The 23,115-nt window shown below is 42.7% G+C and overlaps 1 protein-coding gene across 1 annotated transcript in view; it reads left to right on the top strand.

The window, feature by feature from the left end:
• LOC310772489 (contactin-associated protein-like 2) overlaps positions 1-23,115 on the top strand; it is a gene marked incomplete at both ends in the record, with an annotated part of 736,946 nt that overhangs the window by 652,572 nt on the left and 61,259 nt on the right. Inside the window, 2 exons of the mRNA XM_083632310.1 lie at positions 5,890-5,919; positions 20,973-21,209. Coding sequence (XP_083488436.1) covers positions 5,890-5,919; positions 20,973-21,209 — 267 coding nt within the window. The remainder of the gene's footprint in view (positions 1-5,889; positions 5,920-20,972; positions 21,210-23,115) is intronic.

Raw genomic sequence — 23,115 nt, 5'->3', positions numbered from 1 at the left:
AACTGACTATTCCCAACTGCCTAGAGGAGGCACTACTAGAGCAATGACCAAGAGACATAGCCTTAATCCGGCTTCCCACCCGCAGACACAGCCGATTGTGCCTGGAAGGACGCCCAACCAAGCCGGAGGTAACACGGGGGCTTGAACCTGTGACCCTCGTGTTGGTAGGCAGGGAATCTACCGCTGCACTATCCGGATGCCCCCTTTCTGTACTCGTTGTATTTCCAGTAATACCCTCAGATACAAACATATTGTGCGTCAGATTGTTTCATAAGTTAAAGACGTACCAGCCTATATAGGTTCAACACATTGCTCTGTGTTCCCTAACTTAGCCTTAGCCAGTGTTAATTAAGTTAATGTTAATCACACACACACACACAGACACACACACAAACACACATACAAACCGATACAAACACACGCGCGCGCGCACACGAGCAGATTTAATCACAAACACGTATGCGGGCACACGCACATGCTGGAAAATGCATCCAGATAACCAATCCGAGGTTCAATTTTAATGGAGTCAAATGAGAGGTGTGCTGAGCCTTAGCGCTGGCTGTGAGGGTGTGTGACTGAAACTAACTTAATTCACTTAGAGAGGTCAGCGTTTACGTTTCCTTTGGATTAACACCCTATTATCACACAAAGGGGATATCGCCTCTCTCTCTCTCTCTCTCTCTCACACACACACACACACATGCACACACACACACACACACACACACACATTCAGTCAGTTATCAGTTATTAGACAGTGTATGGATCAAGCGATAATGCTTTTACATTGATATGCTCATTATAGAAGTGTGCTTTGTTCCTCTGTCGTTCCACACAAGTGCCTCTCCAGCTCATCAGCAGCTCAAATGGACCTGAGGACCTGAGTGCTATTTCTCACTATCAGCTGCTTTCACTTCTCTATCTCATTCTCCCTTTTGTGCTGAGCTGTCAATAGTTTCAAAAACCAAACTCCGGGGCTAAACTAGTTTCAGGGATTAAAGCCAAAAAGTACGGGGCTAAACTAGTTTCAGGGATTAAAACCAAACTCTGGGGCTAAACTAGTTTCAGGGATTAAAACCAAACTCTGGGGCTAAACTAGTTTCAGGGATTAAAACCAAACTCTGGGGCTAAACTAGTTTCAGGGATTAAAACCAAACTCTAGGGCTAAACTAGTTTCAGGGATTAAAACAGAACTCTGGGGCTAAACTAGTTTCAGGGATTAAAACCAAACTCTGGGGCTAAACTACTTTCAGGGATTAAAACCAAACTCTGGGGCTAAACTAGTTTCAAGGATTAAAACCTAACTCTGCGGCTAAACTAGTTTCAGGGATTAAAACCAAACTCTGGGGCTAAACTAGTTTCAGGGATTAAAACCAAACTCTGGGGCTAAACTAGTTTCAGGGATTAAAACCAAACTCTGGGGCTAAACTAGTTTCAGGGATTAAAACCAAACTCTGGGGCTAAACTAGTTTCAGGGATTAAAACCAAACTCTAGGGCTAAACTAGTTTCAGGGATTAAAACAGAACTCTGGGGCTAAACTAGTTTCAGGGATTAAAACCAAACTCTGGGGCTAAACTAGTTTCAGGGATTAAAACCAAACTCTGGGGCTAAACTAGTTTCAGGGATTAAAACCAAACTCTGCGGCTAAACTAGTTTCAGGGATTAAAACCAAACTCTGGGGCTAAACTAGTTTCAGGGATTAAAACCAAACTCTGGGGCTAAACTAGTTTCAGGGATTAAAACCAAACTCGGAGGCTAAACTAGTTTCAGGGATTAAAACCAAATTCTGGGGCTAAACTAGTTTCAGAGATTAAAACCAAACTCGGAGGCTAAACTAGTTTCAGGGATTAAAACCAAACTCTGGGGCTAAACTAGTTTCGGGGATTAAAACCAAACTCTGGGGCTAAACTAGTTTCAGGGATTAAAACTAAACTGTGGGGCTAAACTAGTTTCAGGGATTAAAACCAAACTCTGGGGCTAAACTAGTTTCAGTGATTAAAACCAAACTCTGGGGCTAAACTACTTTCAGTGATTAAAACCAAACTCTGGGGCTAAACTACTTTCAGGGATTGTAACGACGCATTATGTAATAACTGCACATTATGTAATAAAATGCCAAAATGTAATAACATCTCACTTTCAATATGTAATAACGGCGCATTATGTAATAAAATGCGCAATATGTAATAAATCGCCTCAACGCAATATGTAATAGCGTTTGACGCATTTTGTAATAAATGTATTACATATTGCGCAGATTATTACATATTGCAGCGGTTGCATTTTTTCTGGTTGGAAATGTAATAAGTGGCCGCATTATGTAACAAAATTAGAAAATGCACTGACTTTGTCATGGGGGGGGGAAGTAGGCTAATAAACATATTATGTGTCAAAACCAGTCAAGCAACTATATATCTATAGTTGTTATTTTAGGCTACTTTATTTGATGTTATGGTAATTATTTTACTTATTGACTGTTCTACGTTAAGGAGATACTGTGTGATACGGTGTTATGTTATGCTATTGTGTTATGTGGATATTTCATGAGTGCGAGCAACTATCTTGTCCCAATTTCCCCCCGGCCATGCATCAGTCCGCACCCGACTTGCATTTCAGTTCTGGCATTTACAAGTGATAGAAGCGTGGTTGACATAGCTGCATTTACTGCCTCAATCCATAGATTACAGGGCCATTTAAACATAGGAAATCCATTAAGAGTTGAGGATTGCAGAGACGTTTATGAATTGTCTGATATTAGCCTACGCACGTACAGTTTTTTTGGCTGCACAATTCTGTTATTCGGCCGCTCCGATTTATTTCACAGCAGTAAAAATTGTGTACATTTTACAGTAAAATGCATCAATCTGGTGCACTTTGAGAGCAAAAGTAAGAGGCTAGATCTATGAAGAACTTTGTGATTTTGAAACAATTGAAAAAGAAGCAGTTTACATACTAGTTATCTAGCACATTTTACCACAAATTAGACCAGTATTCATGGGAAATACTGGTGTATTGTGTAGAGTAGCAGGAACATAGAGAGGGACAACTTCTCTCTTTAACATCACCAACTGGTGGATAATTTATTTACACAAAACAAAAACATTACAGTAGTGATTTATTACCTCAGTAAACACTTTCCTTGAGTTTAGGGTGTCGCTCACCAGTTTCAAGTATTCAATGGCCACATGACCATATTAACTGCTAATTTAATATTAAATGCTGACAAAATAATTAAAAAAATCATGTTAATACTAAAAGGCAATTTTAATGATTAAAATTGTAATCTAGAGATAAATAGACTCTAACATAGACTAACTTATTTTTTTAAATTGTATTGTTTTTATCTGTTTTTATTTATCTCCTACTATTTTCTGTCTGCTCTGTATTTTTAACCCCTGCTGCTGTTGCTGTTTTTAGACGCCTGAATCTCCCCTCAGGGATAAATAAAGGTTTCAATTCAATTAATTGTGTTAATTTAAACCGGGTTATCAAAGTTTTGATGGCTGAAGGCCAATTTAGGGAGTAGGCTAATGACTAGATAACAATGATCCATCGCCAATCATGTTAAAAATTGACATTTTTTTCAATGGAGTTTGGTGTACATACAAACGTTACTGACGGTAGCAAAAGCAGCAAGCAGATGCCGCCTCTCGTTCGTCACCTCTGGGGCCGCTTCAGTTGCGGGCGGCTGGGTCCTGGGAAAACCACGGCACGTTGTGGTGCCGCAAATGCTCTGTTATCGAGTTTCTTGCCAGTATTATTATTTGACTTTGTGACCACAAAGGGGACATTTTCGGGGACAGCTCCAGCCGGGGACAGAGCAGCTCTCTCTCTCTCTCTCTCTCTCTCTCTCTCTCTCTCTCAAAATTCCGGCCTTATAGAATATTTACAAACCCAGTCAAAATGTAGCTATTGAAAAATGATCAATTTAATCATTTTTTACATACATAAAATATTTATAGCAAACAAATTTTTAATTTTAAAATAATTTTTGTTGACGTTTATTTCCAAATAATTATCTATTCACTGCTGTCTGTGCTTACAGTGCAAAGTTAGTGAGGAGAGCCTCACCACTTGTTAATTAACAACAATATACCGATGGTGTAAAGCAGCTACGTGGTTTCGCGTTTTACTGATTTTCATGAAAATTGGTGGAAGGGTGTAGCATGAGCCAAACGCATGAGAAACGCATAGCCTATTGAGGAGCGGCAGGAGCCCATTCTCCAATAGTTTTGATGAAGGATTTAGTCTGAATATATCCTCTTGATCAGCCAAAGTCCATCTGCAACATCAAACAAAATAGAATTAAAACTAATTTTAAATGAACAAAAAACCATAACATGTTGCTGGCTGGCAGCAGTTAAATGTCTAAATGCTTGCCGATTTAAATCAAATGTGCATGTCTGCAATCCTCAATTCCATCCTCAAAGTAGAGCGGGCGGGCGGGGGGAGCGTGGGGGCGGTGCGGAGAGGCCGAATAACAGAATTGTGCAGCCAAAAAAACTGTACGTGCGTAGGCTAATATCAGACAATTCATAAACGTCTCTGCAATCCTCAACTCTTAATGGATTTCCTATGTTTAAATGGCCCTGTAATCTATGGATTGAGGCAGTAAATGCAGCTATGTCAACCACGCTTCTATCACTTGTAAATGCCAGAACTGAAATGCAAGTCGGGTGCGGACTGATGCACGGCCGGGGGGAAATTGGGACAAGATAGTTGCTCGCCAGTCAATAAGTAAAATAATTACCATAACATCAAATAAAGTAGCCTAAAATAACAACTATAGATATATAGTTGCTTGACTGGTTTTGACACATAATATGTTTATTAGCCTACTTCCTATGACAAAGTCAGTGCATTTTCTAATTTTGTTACATAATGCGGCCACTTATTACATTTCCAACCAGAAAAAATGCAACCGCCGCAATATGTAATAATCTGCGCAATATGTAATACATTTATTACAAAATGCGTCAAACGCTATTACATATTGCGTTGAGGCGATTTATTACATATTGCGCATTTTATTACATAATCCGCCATTATTACATATTGAAAGTGAGATGTTATTACATTTTGGCATTTTATTACATAATGTGCAGTTATTACATAATGCGTCGTTACAGGGATTAAAACCAAACTCTGGGGCTAAACTAGTTTCAGGGATTTGCGGAGAGAAGGGGAAAGTGCTGACGCAAAAAAAGGGGATGGTTTCAAATTCCAATCAGGCCTCCTGATGCGATGCCCAAACCCCCCTGATCGCCGTTTAGAATAGCATGTCATCGTCTGATTCGTCTCCTCACTTTTGCTGACTCCAACGCCGACACGTCCTCACTTTATCTTATGGCAGTTCTCTCAGTGTATTTACATTTTCATTCAGAGGTGAAATGGGCTAGAAGCCTCAGCCGTCACCTCATCTGCATGTGTGTATTGTGGTGTGTTCTGTGGATCTGCTGTGTTTCGCTCCATCTCTCCCTCTCTCCCTCTCTCTCTCTCTCTCTTTCTCTCTCTCAATCAATATGGTTCTCATCAAGCATTTGATTGGTTTAGTGCTCACTGCACAGTGGCTCATTTGGTCTAATGGTCTTGAAAGTAGATGTTATACCATCTGCCTGCTGTCATTGAGTTAACACTGTTAACTTTTTAGCATTCCAACTCACTTCATATAACTATACATCTTGCCACATTTTAGTCACCTAATGTTTCTTCATTAAAGCTCACTGCCTTATGGTTTTCTAATGATTTTGCATGATTCTGCTCAACTCTCTCTTGGTTGGCCTGTTTTGTTTTTCTTTTCTTCTCTATTTTTTCCTCTTTGACTTGCCTCTGCCTTCATGGATTGACGTCGTCCTTGTTGCTGTTCACTGCATGCGTGTGACATGTAGGGAAACCAGCCTCGCTCACCTGCCAAGACAGTAGGTAACATTTAATATGTGTCATCAGAAACACTATCATTACCCATGTCCCATTGTCCATTGTCTTTGTGATATTGATGCAGACATACAGTAATGACAGTTCTGAACAGTACATACTGCAATGACATGCATACACAAAACACAACACCCATACAGTTCAAAGGGAACAATGTAAGACATACTGTACTATGGACTGAGTTAAGGTTCAAGTGGGAGGTAAAAAAAAAAGGGAGTAGAGAGCAGGAGAACTTGAAAACATCCTTTGTTAGCCATGCCACAATAAAGGCTTTTAAATTATTTATCCTGAAACAGTTGTTGCCTTGGATTTTTTCTAGTTCTCCTGCTCTCCACTCCTTTTTGACCTCCGCAAGGATCCCACCTGAACTTTTAACTCATGCTTCTCTGCACCCACACTAAAGAGCACCTGTTTCAGATGTGATTTTACCAAGGACCCACACAGCGCTTCCTCATCCCTTCTCTCATACTATGGACTGAGTTGTGTTTCATTAAGTTGCAGTTTTGCACAAAGCATGATTATTTTTTAGACAGTATTTACCTTGTGAAATTGAACTGAGCACACTTGGTCCAGTACTGCTTCACGCATACAAATGAGGAATTTACTTTCTCAGCCATTATTTCAATAAAGTGTCTCAGCCAGAGACCCAAGCTTATTTCAATATACTAGTGTCTCAGCCAGAGACGCACACTTATTTCAGTATACTAGTGTCTCAGCCAGAGACGCACACTTATTTCAGTATACTAGTGTCTCAGCCAGAGACGCACACTTATTTCAGTATACTAGTGTCTCACCCAGAGACGCACACTTATTTCAGTATACTAGTGTCTCAGCCAGAGACGCACACTTATTTCAGTATACTAGTGTCTCAGCCAGAGACGCACACTTATTTCAATATACTAGTGTCTCAGCCAGAGACGCACACTTATTTCAGTATACTAGTGTCTCAGCCAGAGACGCACACTTATTTCAGTATACTAGTGTCTCACCCAGAGACGCACACTTATTTCAGTATACTAGTGTCTCAGCCAGAGACGCACACTTATTTCAGTATACTAGTGTCTCAGCCAGAGACACACACTTATTTCAGTATACTAGTGTCTCAGCCAGAGACGCACACTTATTTCAATATACTAGTGTCTCAGCCAGAGACGCACACTTATTTCAGTATACTAGTGTCTCAGCCAGAGACGCACACTTATTTCAGTATACTAGTGTCTCACCCAGAGACACACACTTATTTCAGTATACTAGTGTCTCAGCCAGAGACGCACACTTATTTCAGTATACTAGTGTCTCACCCAGAGACACACACTTATTTCAATATACTAGTGTCTCAGCCAGAGACGCACACTTATTTCAATATACTAGTGTCTCAGCCAGAGACGCACACTTATTTCAGTATACTAGTGTCTCACCCAGAGACACACACTTATTTCAGTATACTAGTGTCTCAGCCAGAGACGTACACTTATTTCAGTATACTAGTGTCTCAGCCAGAGACGCACACTTATTTCAGTATACTAGTGTCTCAGCCAGAGACGCACACTTATTTCAATATACTAGTGTCTCAGCCAGAGACGCACACTTATTTCAATATACTAGTGTCTCACCCAGAGACACACACTTATTTCAGTATACTAGTGTCTCACCCAGAGACGCACACTTATTTCAGTATACTAGTGTCTCAGCCAGAGACACACACTTATTTCAGTATACTAGTGTCTCAGCCAGAGACGCACACTTATTTCAATATACTAGTGTCTCAGCCAGAGACGCACACTTATTTCAGTATACTAGTGTCTCAGCCAGAGACGCACACTTATTTCAGTATACTAGTGTCTCACCCAGAGACGCACACTTATTTCAGTATACTAGTGTCTCAGCCAGAGACGCACACTTATTTCAGTATACTAGTGTCTCAGCCAGAGACGCACACTTATTTCAATATACTAGTGTCTCAGCCAGAGACGCACACTTATTTCAGTATACTAGTGTCTCAGCCAGAGACACACACTTATTTCAGTATACTAGTGTCTCAGCCAGAGACGCACACTTATTTCAGTATACTAGTGTCTCAGCCAGAGACACACACTTATTTCAGTATACTAGTGTCTCAGCCAGAGACGCACACTTATTTCAATATACTAGTGTCTCAGCCAGAGACGCACACTTATTTCAGTATACTAGTGTCTCAGCCAGAGACACACACTTATTTCAATATACTAGTGTCTCACCCAGAGACGTACACTTATTTCAGTATACTAGTGTCTCAGCCAGAGACGCACACTTATTTCAGTATACTAGTGTCTCAGCCAGAGACACACACTTATTTCAGTATACTAGTGTCTCAGCCAGAGACGTACACTTATTTCAGTGTACTAGTGTCTCAGCCAGAGACGTACACTTATTTCAGTATACTAGTGTCTCAGCCAGAGACGTACACTTATTTCAGTGTACTAGTGTCTCAGCCAGAGACACACACTTATTTCAGTATACTAGTGTCTCAGCCAGAGACGTACACTTATTTCAGTGTACTAGTGTCTCAGCCAGAGACGTACACTTATTTCAGTATACTAGTGTCTCAGCCAGAGACGTACACTTATTTCAGTGTACTAGTGTCTCAGCCAGAGACACACACTTATTTCAGTATACTAGTGTCTCAGCCAGAGACGCACACTTATTTCAGTATACTAGTGTCTCAGCCAGAGACGCACACTTATTTCAGTATACTAGTGTCTCAGCCAGAGACGCACACTTATTTCAGTATACTAGTGTCTCACCCAGAGACGCACACTTATTTCAGTATACTAGTGTCTCACCCAGAGACGCACACTTATTTCAGTATACTAGTGTCTCAGCCAGAGACGCACACTTATTTCAATATACTAGTGTCTCAGCCAGAGACGCACACTTATTTCAGTATACTAGTGTCTCACCCAGAGACGCACACTTATTTCAGTATACTAGTGTCTCAGCCAGAGACGCACACTTATTTCAATATACTAGTGTCTCAGCCAGAGACGCACACTTATTTCAGTATACTAGTGTCTCAGCCAGAGACGCACACTTATTTCAGTATACTAGTGTCTCAGCCAGAGACGCACACTTATTTCAGTATACTAGTGTCTCAGCCAGAGACGCACACTTATTTCAGTATACTAGTGTCTCAGCCAGAGACGCACACTTATTTCAGTATACTAGTGCACTTGCCATGCTGGGATCCATCAGAAGCAAGCCCATAATGGAGCTGTAAGAGCGACAGTTTAAAAGAACTCTGCTGTAAACCAACAAATATAAAGCTCTGGGCTGCTAAAATGGGATTGCGATGATAATATCCCCCCCTGGAAATGTGGGTGCGGTGGAAAGGCTTTTGAAATGGCATTTAGACTGTCAGACTCAAAGTGCTCCTCTAAAACCAATACAAATGACATCCTTATGGCAGCTCTTCTAAACAGGGAGGCCTCGCTCACCAATTCATGGAGTGGGTCAAGATTGTTCTGGGCACCTGCCAGTGCTGAACGGTTCAAACCAGACAGAAATAGGGGGAAAAGGAGACACATCACTTGCCATTGTATACTGTAAGGCCACCCGCCAGTGCGTTCTGAATGAGTCCAGCATGTTTTATAAAAGAATCATTCTGTGATGCCAACATCTGTAGGATTGGATTAGCTCTGTTCAGTTCAGTTTATAGCCCCTTATCTCACAAGCATGTCTCAAAGGCCTTTACATACAGTAGCATCATCAGTGATCACAGTCATATACTACATCCTATGGGCTCTATTTCCCCCCTGGCCTTAAAGTGGCCTTAGGCGCTAAACTGGCCTTAAATGCAAAAAATACGCTTTACGCCTGCCTACCGCTATCGTCCCGCGTCAGTTTGGGCTGTCTGGAAGATACCATCATGTTTTTACGCCCCGGAATGTGCTTTACGCTGAAGAGGCGTGGCGCAGTGCCAGAATAGGCTAGAATGGGCATTTCGGCCTTAAATACCAGCCTAAAGCAATCTTCCCAACGGGCGTTAATTTTGCGGTTAATGCTTTTCAAAACCAGGCCTTATTCAGTGCGCCGGGGATATAGCCAGTAACCTAGGCCTAGCTACTGCAAAAGTTAACTTGAAAATTCGTACAGAAAATCCTACAGCTGAAGTCCCTCTCGCCATTAAGCAGACAGTGATGGAAGCATGTGTCTTTGTGTGCGCCAAGGGGAAAATGACGGACTAAATTGGTGGAATTCAATGTATATATATTAATAGAAACGAATAAAAAATATCTGATTAATAAAATGGGTGCTGGTGGAACGAAATTCAAATTCAAATAGAGCAGCATCACTGAGCGCGGCTCTCAGCAATTACGCACTCAGTAGCCCCGCAGCGGAGATGCAGGAGTGACAGCCCGAAAAGGGATAAGCATACGTTCAGGACAGCATGAAAGCTGAAAAACATTTATGGCAGTAACACACATACATACTATTCCCATTATTTGAGCCGCGGCAGCATTAATTGCACACTTTTTATAATGTCCTAGGCAGTGGCGGCCGGCCACTAGAGGGCGCCAGGGTGCTGCCCAACCTACTGTATCCACTGTATACATGAAGAAGAGGGAAATAAAACGTTATATATATTTATTTATTTTTATGAGCGAGGTGAATATTAGATAGTGAGTATATAATCTGCAATAAATATGTAGATTCATAATTATCTACATGTGTACTGTTGTTGGGTCAATATTTTCTTGCACCTAATTGCCACGGACGCCGTCCGGGGACTTCCGGTTTCCACCAGTGCAGATCATTAGAGTATCAGGATCTGTGTAGTTGCACATGCGCTGTTCACTCTCAAAAACAAAGGGATTTGGGAGGGCTCTGGGCGCACGTATCTAGCGACCAAGTGGAGGGGTCAGGTAGAGTGAGTGTCGTGACGTAGGCTAGGCTACGTAGATGGGTAGCGACGCAGTATGTATAAACACTAGTAGCAGTCCCACGCCGACGGCTTTGTTGTCTCCCTGCAGCACGCGCGCGAAGCAAAGAAGTTTGTTTTCAACTGCCATAAAACACAAAAGACGTTTTGCAAGAATGGAGAAAGAAAATTCTGTGAAGTCACTCAAAACGACGCTGTTTGAGAGACGGACTTTACAGGAGAAGCATTGAGTGAAAGAGCTTGGACCAGATCACCCTGAGCTCGCCATTAAACAACAGGCTACAGACAGAGGAAGAAAATACACTCGGGTTCTTTTTCAGACGTTTCTAGTAGCTAGTAACGTCCGTTACTACTTGCTTGATTTATGGCTGGAGTGGACGATAATTCAATAGCCTATTATTGTTGTCTTTCAGTGGAATCATCGTGATGATATGAAGTTATTTTAATAGCGACATTTTTGCTGTCTAAATTGATGATGACAAGCAAATGTTACTTAAAAACTGATCAAATGAGGTATGGCAGGAATATTATTTGAAAATATAAGGTTTGTTTGACATCACCATTCAGTTCAATGAGATGAACACTGATTTTGCATACGTGAAACATATGATATTGCTATTGAGAAGAATCCTTATGATTATCATATTGATTTCAACCCCATCGTCCAGGCCTATATATAGCCCTCCCTGGACAAAAATGCACGAGCCGCTACTGGTCCTAGGTCTAACAACTGTTTGTTTGTTTTGGTATCGGGCTGAGTGAGTGTATGTGACAACGGCGGGCGATTTGAGCCTGGTCCGCGTCTCAAGCGGGTTGGCTTGGGTCGGATTAGATTTTTTAGGACTGTTGAGAACTCTACATGCCATCAAGAAAGGAGGACAAATAATGTCTCAAATTATTGTCTCATATCGAAAATCTCACACTTCTGCCTCCAGAGAGAAGGAAGCATGTTTCTTTCTTCTACACAGATCTGATGTCATATGATAAGGAATCTACTATCGACAGGTTAGAGGCATGGAGAGTAGATGTTCAAGGGGACATAGATGAAGCTGATTGGGAGGAGGCATTTGAAAAAGCCCAAAAACAATCCATTAATACAAGAATGAGGCTTCTACAATATAAGTGGCTGATGAGAACTTATATCACCCCTGTTACACTGAATCGTTGGTCCCCTAATATTCCTGATACCTGTAGTAAATGCTTTGTTGGAAAGGGTACTCTATTTCATTGTGTATGGGACTGTCCGAAGCTACAAAAATACTGGGAGAGTGTTGTTCAGACGATAACAGAAATTGTTGAAGTTGAGGTCCCACGTCAAGCAAAATTATGTGTTTTAGGTATTTTCCCAGTTCATTTTATTGGTAACTCAAAGCAGAGGACTTTGATCGATTTTGGACTCGTGCAGGCCAGGAGGATGATAGCTCTGTCCTGGAAAAAAATGGAAATACCATCAATACAAGTTTGGAAGAGGGAGATGGCAGCCTGTATGGCGCTAGAACGCCTGACTTATATCAGTAGAGGAAGGGCAGAAGATTTTGAGAGGGTATGGGACCCTCTGATATCATTTCTAGCTCGTTGATGTGCATTGTTTTTTGTTTTTTGTTTTTATTTTAATTAAAAAAAAATTGTCTTTGTTTCGTTTTGTTTTATTTATTATTGTTTTGCTTAGTTTAGTTTTGTCTTCTTAATATAATTATGTAGTATGTGAATTTGATTACTATTGTCTGTACTGTATGTGGGGAGAAAAATGTGAAACTGAATAAAAATATTGTTCAAAAAAAAGAAAAGAAAGGAGGACAGCACTCCAAGTTGAATACTTGTATTGCCACACAGACTTTTGGGCAGCAGCCCTTCTTCAGTGTGTGTGCGGGAGAGGTGTTTAGGCTATGATCTGTGATGCGCTGAGATGTCCAAATTGGCATGGAGAGATGACAGCATGCAGCCGCAACCGGACTGGAGTGGCTCCGTGGATCAGGAGCTTGGAAGGGAAAAATGTGATTGGTTTACTGGAGATCACCAATGGCCACACGTGTGAATAAATCTACGTTTAAAAGTGTGGTTAAATGGTTTCTGCCGCACACCTTGGCTTTTAGCGCCACATAAAATTAGGGAATGCGTGTGACCACGCCCACTAATAGCGATGGACCCAGCCATAAATGCAAATTTAAGGACAGGGGGAAATAGAGCCCTAAGGCCCCTATCATTGCATCGGCGTAGTTTCTAGGCCGAGCGCCTGGCGCAGCGCTGATCAGTGGGCGTGGACCAGCGCACTTGATATCTTGGTGTTGGCGCTACACGCAGCCTAAAGCATTACAACCACGCCTTTTAAGCGTAAAATTATGCACCATCAGTTCATTGGATAAGTGCAATAAACGAATCACAAGCTTGCCTTTTAAGCTCCAATTCCAGTGGTCCAGTAAAACCAGACAAACCCAAGCCTCTGCTTCCCCCCCCCTCCCTTCATCCCGTCTGTCTGTCTCCATATATCGGCTATTATTCCATATTATGATGCTTCTCAAACCAATCTAACTGCAGTTTAAATACTGCAAGCATGTAAATACCCTACACTATAGCAAGATCAAAGTGAAAAGAATGTTCTAAATGCATCAGCTAGAAAAATATAGCCTATTAGATTGGTGAAAGTTTGTCCAGAAAGATATCATTTTCTCTCGCCTGCTGCAGGAAGGATGATGCACATAAATATACCCTACATTATGTAAAGTCATTGCATAAATGTGTTTTTATTGTAAAACTAAATGTGAAGTAGGGCCAAGTTATTGGAGCGGACATCACAGTATAGCACATGACAGTAGAAGCGCGTTCTGAAGCGCGTTCCGCTGACACTTATCTAAATCACGTTAAATCTACAAGAGATATATATAGGCCCAGGAGGACATATATGTTTCACTTAGGGTGGTGTTTTAATTTCGATGTTTTATTTGGTCCAATATTGAAATGTTCTACAATTGCAGGCTGTGTTACCATTACACATTATTTTAGATCGACCTTTTATATCTATTTCGCCTCATTTGGTTGCTATTTAGTAGCCAAATGGAGTACCCAATTGCATGCTGGGACATTCACAGGCAGTGAACTTACAACTGCTATTTCCTATAGGACGTGTGTTGTGTCTGTCTGAGCGAGGGAGTCAGAGAGAGACAGTCGTATTGTGCCTGTCAGACTGAGGAGAGAGGGAGAGAGTGACACAGAGAAGGGTGACAGAGGAGAGAGCCAGAGGGGAGGGAGAGAGCCAGAGGGGAGCGCTCCGCGCAACTGGCGCACTGAATAGGCCTGGTTTTCAAAAGCGCAAAGCGCTAAATTTACGCCAGGTGGGAAGATATCATTACGCCGAGATTTAAGGCCGACACGCCCAGTCTGGCCCATTCTGGGACTGCGCCACGCCCATTCGGCCTAAAGCGCATTTGGCAGCGTAAAGCCATATTGATATCTTCCCGAAGCAGGCGCAAGGCACGGTTTTTTGCGTTTAAGGCCCGTTTTAGCGCCGAAGGCCTGTGGGAGAATAGGGCCCTATATCTACACACAACATAAATTAACAGAACTGCTCTGAATACCAGTGGACAGTGGTGTGTGTTGTAGTCGAGTCACTATATATCTATCCAGTCCCCTGTGTTCGAGTCCCAGTCCAAGATCCAGTCACCTTAGAAGAGTCCGAGTCGAGTCCCCATTACCTAAGTCCGAGTCCGGAGTTACTGAACACGAGCGTGAATCCACATGTAGGTGCACCGTGCAGAACACACGTGCCTGCCCTTGCACAAAATTTAATAATGTCACAGTAGTAATATAGCTATCAATATCTTATGCAAATTACTAGAGATGCAATAAGGGAAAAAAGTACTCGCCTAGTGAATAATCTAATTATTATCTAATAATCTAAAAGACAATATCACCGTTATAGCCAAGATGCCACAAAAAATAATGCTGCTGAATGTATTGTCATACTCTACTTTTTTTTGTGATATTTTTTTTTTATTGAAGGTATAGCAGCATGGAACAATAAGCAGTGATGCCTAACAAAGATATAATGCCATATACATTCAGTATTGTCATACTCCTTGACTACAACTGTAACTGTAAGTTTGATGAAAATACACTAAAATGCACCATTTATGATGCAATTCAATAAATATAGGCGAGGATGAAAATATGATTTTGTCCTTTATTGCATCTCCATTTACTCTGGTATGGTAATAGATGTAGGTTTGCTTACACTTGATTATTCCATAGCTTCTTACCTTTCAAACAAGACCAGAGTCAGATTATGTAGGCCTTATGCTTGAAGAGCCACCTTGATTTATTTGGGTGTAGGTGAGAGAACACCCCAAAAGCACGCGGGGTCAGCTCTGTCTAGGTGAGAGAACACCCCAAAGCACCCGGGGTCAGCTCTGTCTAGGTGAGAGAACACCCCAAAGCACCCGGGGTCAGCTCTGTCTTGGTGAGAGAACACCCCAAAGCACCCGGGGTCAGCTCTGTCTAGGTGAGAGAACACCCCAAAGCACCCGGGGTCAGCTCTGTCTAGGTGAGAGAACACCCCAAAGCACCCGGGGTCAGCTCTGTCTAGGTGAGAGAACACCCCAAAGCACCCGGGGTCAGCTCTGTCTAGGTGAGAGAGCACCCCAAAGCACCCGGGGTCAGCTCTGTCTAGGTGAGAGAACACCCCAAAGCACCCGGGGTCAGCTCTGTCTAGGTGAGAGAACACCCCAAAGCAGCCGGGGTCAGCTCTGTCTCGGTGAGAGAACACCCCAAAGCACCCGGGGTCAGCTCTGTCTAGGTGAGAGAACACCCCAAAGCACCAGGGGTCAGCTCTGTCTAGGTGAGAGAACACACCCAAAGCACCCGGGGTCAGCTCTGTCTAGGTGAGAGAACACACCCAAAGCACCCGGGGTCAGCTCTGTCTAGGTGAGAGAACACACCCAAAGCACCCGGGGTCAGCTCTGTCTCTGTGAGAGAACACGCCAAAGCACCCGGGGTCAGCCCTGTCTAGGTGAGAGAACACACCCAAAGCACCCGGGGTTAGCTCTGTCTCGGTGAGAGAACACCCCAAGGCACCTGGGGTCAGCTCTGTCTAGGTGAGAGAACACACCCAAAGCACCCGGGGTCAGCTCTGTCTCGGTGAGAGAACACCCAAAGCACCCGGGGTCAGCTCTGTCTAGGTGAGAGAACACACCCAAAGCACCCGGAGTCAGCTCTTGTCTAGGTGAGAGAACACCCCAAAGCACCCGGGGTCAGCTCTGTCTAGGTGAGAGAACACCCCCAAAGCACCCGGGGTCAGCTCTGTCTAGGGACAGCCAAAGCACCCGGGGTCAGCTCTGGCAAAAGGCACATCTCTTGTGAAAGTGGAGAAAGCCCAGTTGCATCTTAATCTGTGAACAATGTGTTGGCAGGAGAAAATGGAAGAACATTTATTAGCCATGCTGTGATGTATCTGCATGGTTACGGGGGCAGGTGTGTGTGTGTGAATGAGGCTGTGGTAGGATGGAGGTGTGTGTGTGTGTGTGCACGTGCATGCATGTGTATGTGTCTCCAAGTCTGCTTAACAGACTTGGAGACTTAATGGACAACCCTCTCTAGTCTGAAGAATGTAATTGAGGAGTTTAAAAAACTAAAATGCTCCTCAGTTCTCATTACAGGTAATGATTGTGTGTGTGTGTGTGTGTGTGTGTGTGTGTGTGTGTGTGTGTGTGTGTGTGTGTGTGTGTGTGTGTGTGTGTGTGTGCGCGTGTGTGCGTGTGTGTGCGTGTGTGTGTGTGTGTGTTTAACATGTCTTCTCTAATGGACACCTCTCTGTATTTTGAAGAATGTAATTGAGAGGTTTTAATAACTAAAATGCCCCTCAGCTCTCATTAATATTAATGTGTATACATGTGCATGTGTGTGTGTGCCTGTGTGTGTATCTATCTCTGTCTGTGTCTATGTATGTTTGTCTGTGTGTATTTGTACATGTGGGTGTATGTTTATAAGTGTGTTTATTGCTATAGTCATTTAGGTCCACATTAATCTATTTAACACCTCTACTCTGTCCAAGGTAATGGGTAGTTAGACTGTAATGTTGCAAGGCCAGAAAGACGATAGAAGCACTTTAGAGAAATGGCTGTTGACACCCCAAGGCTAAGAATGAATGCTTCTATTGACTGACTCAGATCAGCTGGGGAGGGACATGTGGCGTGTTTGATTGTGTGTTTCAGTGTGTAGTTTGCTGCCATGCTTGCATCTGCCTGTGTAGGTTTGCTGAATGCGGAGCGTTCATTATGACAGTGTTCATTAGGCCTCGCTAATTAGTGAAGAAATCAAACGAGTTGAAGGTCGTTTCAAGAGCAAGTTGAAACGATAAACACGGCATCAGTGGCTTCCTCCAGGCATTATAGCAGCATCTCTACAGGAGGTAACTCAGTCTCTTAAGTTGCATCCAAAATGGCGTGTGTGACCCTGACTTCGGTTTGCACTCCCTTCATTTTATTTTGGATGTTCTTCCTCTTTTGCTCATTCCTATTTCCTACTGCAGGGATACTCAACTTCCTTTGCCCGGGGGCCACTTTCGTGAAATGATAGAAGGCCAGGGGCCGGTTAATAAACAAACAATAGACATTTTTCTGTAGCAGATTGTAGATTTTTGGGGTGTCAGCCGGAGTTTAGTCTGACAATGTTGTGCACACCAGATAGTTAGTTAGGTTAAGTTAGTTAGGTTAAGTACATACAGTACATAAGTGCCTGGGTAGCGAACAGATGAACAGACGAACAATTTGGCAGCTAAATCATAGATTATTGAAAGATATTCCATATTCCAGACTGAAATGCTATAACAGAAGTTGAGTATTGGCCAGAATGACATGAACATTTGGAGCGGGTATCTTGCATGTTGCGTTCAGGTGCACTGTAAAAAAAAATAAAAAAAAATGCAATTCCATCGCGGGCCGCAAGTTGAGTATCACTGTCCTACTGTATATACTATAGACCAGTGGTTCCCAACCTACGGTACGCGTACCGTAGGTGGTACTTGCGACCCCTGCTGGTGGTACTTGGAAGGCTCTGTGAAAATTAAAAAAAAAAAAAAAAAAAAAAAGTTTTTGTGCAAAATCCATGGTGGTCATTAGTAGTAGTTTTCAAACATGTGAAAGTGAAATAATAATAATAATTATTAATATTATTGGCAGTGTTTCTCAAGGTAGGTGGTACTTGCGCCCCCCCTGCTGGTGGTACTTGATCCCTGGAATCCCAATGTTTAAATTATGAAGTGGATCAAAACGGGAGGGAATCGTAAAAGAGCTGTAGTAGAGGAGAGCAGCAACGATGAAGCACAAGGAGGTGAAGACAGCAGTCAACCCAGCACAAGTGCAGCTGCTGCAGGTTGCACATAGGCTGCAGGTTGGAATAAATTTGCCTCCTGCGTGAACTGTGCATAGCTGAATACAGGCCCGTAGCTACCATTGAGGACACCTCGGTATTTTCCACACCAAATTTTTTTTTTTTTTTTTTTTTTTTTTTTTAAATAGCCCTGGTCCCCAGATCTATTAATCTGTCATTGATGTTTTAATGCGACAGTTGATCGGAAATGCAACAATTTGCTTCCTCTCTGTGTGCTATAGAAGAGAGATAACTCACAACATTCAGATTTTGCATTGAGGCTAGATTGGGGCTAGACTTTGGGGACAGTTCTATTGAAGTGAATGGGTAAGTAACTCCCCTGTAAGTGATGTTTGTGTAGATGGGCCATTGTATTTAATTGAGCAGTATTCTGCCATGTGACCTGTATGCAGAATATAAATTATATCATATGGGGAGACATTTATTTTTTGTATCATTTTAAAGCAACAGCACAGTAAAGAGGATATTAATCTAACATGATGTATGTAGTTCTTTATAGATCTAGCCTCTTCATTTTGCTCTCAAAGTGCACCAGATTGAAGCATTTTACTTTAAAATGGACAAAATTTTCTATCCGGGGGTGCACAGCCCCCCCTGGTCCCCCCACGCCGCGCTAAAATGACCTCGGTATTTCTCAAACCCTGGCTACGGGCCTGGCTGAATAGACTGTATTTTAACGTCGGTCATATGGTGGTACTTGGAGAGCCAACTACTTTCTCAGGTGGTACTTGGTGTAAAAAGGTTGGGAACCACTGCTATAGACGGTTTTCACAGAATTGTTGCTAGGGAACAGTGTCAGCTATTGTATTAGCAAACACTGCAACAGGAAGTAAGCTCGGGGTAATTTAGGATGTATATGTTGTCAAATTAAAACCATATATATATATATATATATATATATATATCCTTACTATATACATGCACTTCTTTTACATTCTCCCTTTTGTCTTCTCATCTCATTAACCTGTGTTTCTGTTTTCACTCATGCTTTTTCACATGCTCTATCCACCTTATTTTTGAATGCCCCGCTGTAAAATGATTATGGGTGCAAGGTCCGGTCTAGAACGTGACTGCAGCTGGTTAAAGGGATAGTTCAGTTTGTTTGAAGTTGGGTCCTATGAGGTACTCTCATACAGTCAGTGCACTGGGTAAAGCACTCTGGACGCATCACACACCGAGATAGGAGAACTGCACTCCAGCTGCGGCAGGCACAGAGAGCTGTCTGCTGAGTGTGAAGGGGGCCATGAGCAAAAACGTAAAGAAACAACAGAAAAAATACATAAAATGCTTCCATACTGCTCACCTGGCATAATGCAAGTCTCCACAAGCCCTGAGATGCCAAGTTGACTTGAACATATGTCATTTACACCCTGTTTTTAGCTGAAATCGTCATTGGAGCTAGCAGCTAAAATTACAACAACTAGGGTACAACCTTGCTATAGTGGCGATTTTAGCTAAAAACAAGGTGTAAATTACATATTTTCAAGTCAACTTGGCATCTCAGGGCTTGTGGAGACTTGCATTATGCCAGGTGAGCAGTATGGAAGCACTTTATGTATTCTTTCTGTTGTTTTTTACGTTTTTGCTCATGGCCCCCTTCACACTCAGCAGACAGCTCTCTGTGCCTGTTGCAGCTGGAGTGCAGTTCTCCTATCTCGGTGCACGATGCGTCCAGAGTATGAGAGTACCTCATAGGACCCAACTTCAAACAAACTGAACTATCCCTTTAACGTTACTTGTTGGCAGAGGGTCTGCTGTGGCACTCGTACTCAACACATTTCCTCATCAAACTCCGATGCTGAAAAAAAAGTTGCTTGTCACAAAGAAATAACACTCATTTGACGACTTATTTGAGGGAATGTAATCATGTTATCTATCACATCCGCTAACCTATTGCTCTTTGAACAACTCGGGATATTTATCGGCCAAGCTGGACATGATTTGCTCCCTTTACCTGCAGCTTTGAAACATCGTTTAAGCTGCGTTCACACCAACCTATTAAAGTTTTTCGCTGGCATCGAGTTTACATACAAAGTCAATGCAAACGAGCGATTGAGCGTATATTCGCCCGGGAGAAAAATCGCTGGGCGTCCGAGCGACAGAGACAGAGCGATTGGGAGAAAATACGCTCGTCGCCCCAGATGAAATATCCCAACTCGAGCAAAAATACGCTGGCATCAGTCGCTCACTGTTCAACGCTAATTGGCTGCCGTGTATCACACTGGCTTGGAACAAACCACTGGTTTATTGTGTGGCAACAAACCGCATTGACAGGCTGACAGCTGACATGAAGTGAAGTCTGTACTACCGGTATGGAGCTCGCATTAGGAGCACGCTGATAGGCTTAGCTTGTAAACATCTACGGTGGCTCGTAGTGGACAAACATCATGACATTGCATAACGTTATAGCCCCCACATGTCCGTCAATTCGTGTGCCTGTTGATGAGCGATTTAAACAGAGCAACAGAGCGATTCCAAAGGGTTGAATCAAGCGACAGAGCGAAAAATAAATATCTCGGTGTGAACACAGCTTTACAGACGGGCTATGTTGTGTCCGTGTCAACAACGTAACGGTGGGGAGGGGGCTGGGAGGATTACATCGGAAGAAGGACCCATATTCACGTAAGGCATCATGGCAGCTAGAAATAAGGAGGATATATCCCTCCTTCCACTCCCCACGTTTCATGGCTTTCCCTCCTCACTCTCCTCTGTTCTCCCTGCCTTCCCCTCGCTCCTCAGGTGCTGCGGGGGGCCAGAGGGGCTTCCTGGGCTGCATCCGTGCCCTACGGATGAACGGCGTCACCCTGGACCTGGAGGAGAGGGCAAAGGTGACGCCGGGCGTCAAGCCCGGCTGCCAAGGCCACTGCACCAGTTACAGGATGTACTGTCGCAACGGAGGGAAGTGCCTGGAGAAGTACAACGGCTACTCCTGTGACTGCACTGATACCGCCTACGACGGCCCCTTCTGCACCAGAGGTGAGAGGCAGAGAGTTAGAGAGGTACACTAGCATCGAGGGGAACATTTCAGCCTGTAACATAGTACAGTAGATCATGGGACTAGAAATGTCACTAAAAGTGACATACATTCCACATTTTTAAAAAGTACGTAGTCGTGGCACTTCAGAGGCACATTGGATAAAAGGCTCAACCCACTTGGATATTTGAGATATTTGACCTAGTTGTGGACAGCCTGATTCAAAGGATGCATTATTACTCATACATATTTTCAAGTATTATAATCAGATTAATTAATTTATTTATTTTTGCCAGGGCTGGAGGACATTTTGCAGATCGCTAAGGAATGTTTTGAATAGGTTTCCTCCCTTACTGTACGTTCCTTCCTCAAATCTAACAAACGACCTTATGGCTCAGACTTGTATGATGACATAGCCTACTGAGGCGTAATCTTTGGGCTGACACTTTTCCAATGACTTTTCCGGGCAGCTTTATCAAAGCATGTTATCATTTGCACAGTCCCCCTTTGAGCTCACAAAGCCAGAGTCAACTACTGCTGGAAGAGTTATGCTTCAATGAGGTTCATTGTCTGACAATCCACTGTGATTTTTATTTTATTTAATTTTTTTGTCTGCCTCACTTCCTATTCATTTGAGAGCTGCCAGCATTGAAAGTGTTTGGGCTTATGATAAAAGGCATCGATTGAGACTGATATTGTGCTTACCCGCCAATTCTCCCTGACTTTAGAGTGAACCCAGTGAATACTAAAACTGTGCGGATTCCGAGCTGAGAGATCAAACTATAAACAAAATGCATACCGGCACGGACAAGTCACTTGTCAAGTGGAAAGTAAACAAAATACATACCGACACTAGGGCTGTGCAATAAAATCGATACGGCAATATATCGCGATATTTTGCCTGATGATATTGTATCGATGTTTAGAAAAAGAAGGTTGCGCTTCAACAATGGGTTTCTCAGTGGAGTGCAACGGCGCTGGAAGCACGGTGCGGTGGGCGCTGCAGCACCCCCTGGTGGCAAGAGATGTAATTTTTTTTTTTTTTTTTTTTTTTTTTTTTACAGTGCACCTGAACGCAACATGCAAAATACCCGCTGAATAAGTGTCCAAATGTTCATGTAATTCTGGCCAATACTCCACTTCTGTTATAACATTTCAGTCTGGAAGATATAATCTTTATGACTAAAAGGCTAAATGAATAGCTTAGAAAATGAATAGCCCCGGTGGCCCATGGTACTATTAATCCGGCCCTGGATATATTGGAGGAATAGCAGGTAGGCTATCACTGTCCCTGAGTCCTGAGGGTAAATTGAGTAATGCTGCAGAGAAGAGGAGAAAACACTGAATAATGACATCACAACAGTATAATCCTAATGTTAATTTAAAATTAAATATTCCTCTAAATATGGCTAAAAGTCCAAAAAGGGTGGGAGAGAGAATGAGGATTCCAACACAGCAGTGGGAGCAAGTGGTGACATGGGGGTGAGTGAGAAAAGGTGACTGAATAATGACACAACAGTCTAATCTTAATGTTAATATTCCTCTAATCTGGCGACAAAGTGGCCAAAAAAAAATTGCCGGCGACCTTTGGACCTACCTAAAAGTACTTCCAGCGCCACTGGTGGAGTGCCAAACCCAAAATCCAAAATATGTTCAAAAAAGGCTGAAAGGGTAGCACATCTCAGTTTTCAAAGTCATAGAGGACAAAATACTCACATTTCACTTGATTTATTGGCTCACATCACACAAAAACAAAACGCTTACGCGTTTTGGCAAAGAGCCTTCTTCAGAGCATTTGAAGAAGGCTCTAAAGAAGGCTCTTTGCCGAAACGCGTAAACGTTTTGTTTTTGTGTGATGTGAGCCAATAAATCAAGTGAAATGTGAGTATTTTGTCCTCCTTGACTTTG

This window comes from Poromitra crassiceps (genome assembly GCF_964638095.1).
Source record: "Poromitra crassiceps genome assembly, chromosome: 2".
NCBI lineage: Eukaryota > Metazoa > Chordata > Actinopteri > Beryciformes > Melamphaidae > Poromitra > Poromitra crassiceps.
Note: the sequence above shows the minus strand (reverse complement) of the source record. Positions and strands in the feature narration are given on the sequence as shown.